At 39.4% G+C, this 6000-nt stretch overlaps 1 protein-coding gene across 1 annotated transcript in view; it reads right to left on the bottom strand.

Annotated features, from left to right (window-relative positions):
- ctnnbl1 (catenin, beta like 1) overlaps positions 1-6000 on the bottom strand; it is a 193300-nt gene that overhangs the window by 55583 nt on the left and 131717 nt on the right. Inside the window, exon 13 of the mRNA XM_034173303.1 lies at positions 3937-4017. Within this exon, the coding sequence (XP_034029194.1) occupies positions 3937-4017 (81 nt within the window). The remainder of the gene's footprint in view (positions 1-3936; positions 4018-6000) is intronic.

Raw genomic sequence — 6000 nt, 5'->3', positions numbered from 1 at the left:
CACAAAAAGAACAACATGACTTTTTTCTTCTTTTTTTTGTCAGGCGAATCGTTGCTGCATTTTTGGTAATCACATAAAAATCTTTTTAAGTAAGTGGTTTGATTTTGATTTATTTTATTTATTTCAATCAGAAACTCATGCAATAACAAATAATGAATGAATAGATAAAACAAACAAGGAAAATACATAAACATACTGAAATACTGGGGGAAAAAAAAAAACATGTAGCTGAGTGAAAAAGGTCAAGGCTGAAGTATGTAGCTGGACTACCATTGTATCTTTCACAGCCTGGACTTGGCTTCATAATCAGACACACACATTAGTCAGGAAAGCTCCTCTTGATTTCGAGGATCATGTTTTACATAGCCATAGACTCTGCACCAGGCAACTCTGAGCCCAGCAGTAAGTAATGTATGTATGGAGAACCACGCCCTACTTTTTCTGGGTCAGGTTCTAAACTTCTCAATCAAACCCTCATACTCGTATATAATAATTTTTGCACAGGCAGAGGGGCACACAAATAAGTAACTAATTTTTTTCCCTTTCTGAGGGCACGATAAACTCTCTCTCAGTCTCTATTCAAGCAATTACCTCCTGCCTACTCACTTATCTTCTGTCTGAATCCACCTTCACACTGCTCACAGCACAACCCTTTGACACAGAGTTGGATCAATAATCTCGTATGAAATAAAACCATGAATGCAGGGTTTGTTCCCATTTCTTACTGCTATTGTTCCTGTTTAATTTACTTCTGCCTGCACTGATCGGAGGTTATAATATAATTATGGAAAGAAAAGCTGAATTAAGATTCATGAAATAAATTTGCAATGGCACATTATGAAAACAAGCAGCAGTGGCCGTGGCCACCAGAGCTACAGTTTGGAAATGAAACAAACTAACGATCGAGTTTGTTTCCAAGATCCAAAACCACACAAATGATCAGACACAAAGAAGTGTGTGCTTTGACTACAGTCATAACAAAAAATTATTTCTGCAGGGTTGTGTGGACTTCTGATTGCGTTATTTGAGCTCAGAACGTAAACATTATTTCTGTGCAAGATAACAGCATTTACTGTTTTTGAGTTATTGTGTTAAACTGGACTAATTCATTTATATATCTATTTAATCAATCAATCAATCAATTTTTTTATATAGCGCCAAATCACAACAAACAGTTGCCCCAAGGCGCTTTATATTGTAAGGCAAGGCCATACAATAATTATGTAAAACCCCAACGGTCAAAACGACCCCCTGTGAGCAAGCACTTGGCTACAGTGGGAAGGAAAAACTCCCTTTTAACAGGAAGAAACCTCCAGCAGAACCAGGCTCAGGGAGGGGCAGTCTTCTGCTGGGACTGGTTGGGGCTGAGGGAGAGAACCAGGAAAAAGACATGCTGTGGAGGGGAGCAGAGATCGATCACTAATGATTAAATGCAGAGTGGTGCATACAGAGCAAAAAGAGAAAGAAACACTGCATCATGGGAACCCCCCAGCAGTCTACGTCTATAGCAGCATAACTAAGGGATGGTTCAGGGTCACCTGATCCAGCCCTAACTATAACCTTTAGCAAAAAGGAAAGTTTTAAGCCTAATCTTAAAAGTAGAGAGGGTGTCTGTCTCCCTGATCTGAATTGGGAGCTCATTTACTCACTGCAATTTACAGTGCACATGCCTAGGCTTTTTCTAACACCTAGCAATATAGGCACTTACCTACACTGACAGTTTCCGCAGTAAAAAGGCAGCCCATTCATCGTCAGACTTTGTATTCCCCACCGGTTGAAAGGCCCATATAGCCACTACTTTAGACGCTCGTGTGTGTGTGTGTGTGTGTGTGTATATACATACATGGTTTTTTGTTTGCTTTGTGTTTGTTTTTGGGGGGAGGGACATCTGTGGGCATAAAATACAACTTTTTCAGCTTTAAGTATTTAATGGACAGGTATTATATTTGTATCTCTAGCCTTTGCACTGTTATTACATGTTGCCAGGTCCACCGTCTTACAGCGCTCTACATTCCCTCCTGACACAAAAACTCCTGAAACCAACCATATTAAGTGCTGCTGCCAGATATTACATGAGAAAACCCTTGGCCCCGTCCAGTCTCTAAGACTGCCAAGGTCCAGCAGTCACATGATTCCATAAGAGCTTATCTAAATCAATTCGAAATTAAGTTCTAAAGGTATCTCTTCCAGACAGGATTTGTGAAAATCTGTTATTCAGATTTTGAGCAATTTTATTACCTACTGTGGGATTCAGCACATCACGAATGGTGTTCTGTGCAACAGGTGCTTATGTGTTTGTTGAAAAAGCCATTCAAATGGCAACTTATGTCTGGATCTGCCAACGTCTGTTTTTAAGTTCTGAAAAGCATAGATCTGTTTTGGCCAAAACTTGCTTTATTTCATAAAATGAGGGGTTTAATGTGGTAGACTGCATATCACTGTTAGAATGACGTATATCTCTGGAAATAACATTTTTCTGCTTACCAAAAATAAATAATCAGTATCTGGATTGAGTTATCACTCTTGGTTGGCTTTGAATTACTGTCATAAGAGAAGGAATTTAGGTATCTTGGGTTCACCTTCATAAATGAAGGCAAATAGAGTAAAAGCTTAAGAGGGAGATTGGAATGGCATCATCAGTTATGAAAATTGTCCTTCCTGGCAAGTCCAACAGGTAGTCTACCACAGGGAAGACCCAGAACACACTGGAGGTATTACACAGCTTATGTGACCCTGGGGAAGCCTTGGGAAGTGCTTAAAAATGTGGCCAGAGAAAGAGAGATTTCTGAGCTGGATAATGGATTGACTGCTGTATGGACAGTGGGTGAGTTCTGTTTTTCAAATTTTAATTCTTCCAAGAATTTCTGGAAATAAAATTAACTTTCTGGCAGTAGATTTGTGACATAACTTCATTATTTTTTATTAATGGACTGTTTATGACCATATAAATAAAAACAACAACGACAACAACAAAAACAAAACAAGGACAAAAGCATGAAAGGAACTGTACAACATTAATATGAAATATTCTGGGAACCCAACTAATAAGAATGGATTGGGGAAGAGATAACTTTGGCCTAAAGTCCAGTACAAGAAGACAAACAACAATTGCACACTCCAATGATAACAGGGAAAGAAACTGTCACACAGTCACTGTAGGTGCCCAAGACCAAAGACACAGAGTGTACCACAATGACCAGTTTTTACCTTACTATTAGTAGTGCTGAAAGTGAAGCACAAGGTGTGTGGACAAGGCCTTTGTAATCCTCCCATTAATTCATGCTGATCAGTGAACAATCTTCACACAGAGTGGAAGCAACAAGCATTATTCCAACTTTCTTACCAATACACTTCCAGCGTTTTGTGGTAGGCGTGCCTGCTGCACACACTTTGTGCATGTAGGTGCATTTCCTCGGCAGGTCTCAGACGCATTTGCTTTATACCCCAGTGCTGTGCTGTGCTGTATGACACTCTGACTGATTTTATGTAAGACTCACAACACACCCATGACTAATTAAGCAACTTTCTCCAGCCCATTTGTGCTCTGGCTTGCTCTCAGTTTAAATGCACTCTTGATAACAAGAAGTACTTGCCCCAAGTACTTGACCCAAGCATTTGTGTCACTCATTATGTGCCCAATGTCAAGACTGGGCCCTCCATAATCTCTGTTAGATTTTGAAAATTGAGACTTTGTGTGTATGACCTAAAAACTTTCTGCAACCACAAGTACAAGTCACACTTTGACAAGACAACAACTTGTGTACATTAAATAAGAAGCTAACAACATAAACTATAACAGTTTTGTGGCAATAAAAATAAATGTATGTCCCTAAGCTTTTATGGTGTGACATGATAACAGTGCATAAAGAAATCAGAGAGAGAAAGGACACTGAGCGGAGGAGTGTTAAGAATCAATGGAAAAGGAGAGACTCTTACGTGTTTTTCTCCTTCGATCCGCTTGTCAGCCTGTTGAACAGCCTCCAGGTACTTAAAATGCAACTCCATCAGGCGATCAACCTGGAGAGCATGAAAGATAAAAGAGATAAAGTCAGAAATGTGGCAACAAAGAAGGTGGGTTGAAAAGATAAAATAATGAAAGAAACGAGAAGCTTGAAAGGCAAATGTGGACACAAACCAATAAATTTTCAACACTAAAAATCATGTCCTTTTAAACTTAATGAAACCATCATTGTCCAAGATGCATATTTCCCCTAAGAAATACAGGCTTAGTCCATATTTAGGAATTTACATGCAGAAGGACAAATTATTTTTTTGGTACAATCAATCAATTTTCAATCAATTTTATTTATATAGCGCCAAATCACAACAAACAGTTGCCCCAAGGCGCTTTATATTGTAAGGCAAGGCCATACAATAATTACGTAAAAACCCCAACGGTCAAAACGACCCCCTGTGAGCAAGCACTTGGCGACAGTGGGAAGGAAAAACTCCCTTTTAACAGGAAGAAACCTCCAGCAGAACCAGGCTCAGGGAGGGGCAGTCTTCTGCTGGGACTGGTTGGGGCTGAGGGAGAGAACCAGGAAAAAGACATGCTGTGGAGGGGAGCAGAGATCAATCACTAATGATTAAATGCAGAGTGGTGCATACAAAGCAAAAAGAGAAAGAAACACTCAGTGCATCATGGGAACCCCCCTGCATTCTAAGTCTATAGCAGCATAACTAAGGGATGGTTCAGGGTCACCTGATCCAACCCCAACTATAAGCTTTAGCAAAAAGGAAAATTTTAAGCCTAATCTTAAAAGTAGAGAGGGTGTCTGTCTCCCTGATCCGAATTGGGAGCTGGTTCCACAGGAGAGGAGCCTGAAAGCTGAAGGCTCTGCCTCCCATTCTACTCTTACAAACCCTAGGAACTACAAGTAAGCCTGCAGTCTGAGAGCGAAGCGCTCTATTGGGGTGATATGGTACTATGAGGTCCCTAAGATAAGATGGGACCTGATTATTCAAAACCTTATAAGTAAGAAGAAGAATTTTAAATTCTATTCTAGAATTAACAGGAAGCCAATGAAGAGATGCCAATATGGGTGAGATATGCTCTCTCCTTCTAGTCCCCGTTAGTACTCTAGCTGCAGCATTTTGAATTAACTGAAGGCTTTTCAGGGAACATTTAGGACAACCTGATAATAATGAATTACAATAGTCCAGCCTAGAGGAAATAAATGCATGAATTAGTTTTTCAGCATCACTCTGAGACAAGACCTTTCTAATTTTAGAGATATTGCGTAAATGCAAAAAAGCAGTCCTACATATTTGTTTAATATGCGCTTTGAATGACATATCCTGATCAAAAATGACTCCAGGATTTCTCACAGTATTACTTAAAGGTCAGGGTAATGCCATCCAGAGTAAGGATCTGGTTAGACACCATGTTTCTAAGACTTGTGGGGCCAATAACTTCAGTTTTATCTGAGTTTAAAAGCAGGAAATTAGAGGTCATCCATGTCTTTATGTCTGTAAGACAATCCTGTAGTTTAGCTAATTGGTGTGTGTCCTCTGGCTTCATGGATAGATAAAGCTGGGTATCATCTGCGTAACAATGAAAATTTAAGCAATGCCGTCTAATAATACTGCCTAAGGGAAGCATGTATAAAGTGAATAAAATTGGTCCTAGCACAGAACCTTGTGGAACTCCATAATTAACCTTAGTCTGTGAAGAAGATTCCCCATTTACATGAACAAATTGTAATCTATTAGATAAATATGATTCAACCACCGCAGCACAGTGCCTTTAATACCTATGGCATGCTCTAATCTCTGTAATAAAATTTTATGGTCAACATTATCAAAAGCAGCACTGAGGTCTAACAGAACAAGCACAGAGATGAGTCCACTGTCTGAGGCCATAAGATCATTTGTAACCTTCACTAATGCTGTTTCTGTACTATGATGAATTCTAAAACCTGACTGAAACTCTTCAAATAGACCATTCCTCTGCAGATGATCAGTTAGCTGTTTTAGAACTACCCTTTCAAGAATTTTTGA

Source organism: Thalassophryne amazonica, chromosome 6 (assembly GCF_902500255.1).
Source record: "Thalassophryne amazonica chromosome 6, fThaAma1.1, whole genome shotgun sequence".
In the NCBI taxonomy this organism is placed as follows: domain Eukaryota; kingdom Metazoa; phylum Chordata; class Actinopteri; order Batrachoidiformes; family Batrachoididae; genus Thalassophryne; species Thalassophryne amazonica.
This window is presented reverse-complemented; position numbering and strand designations above follow the sequence as displayed.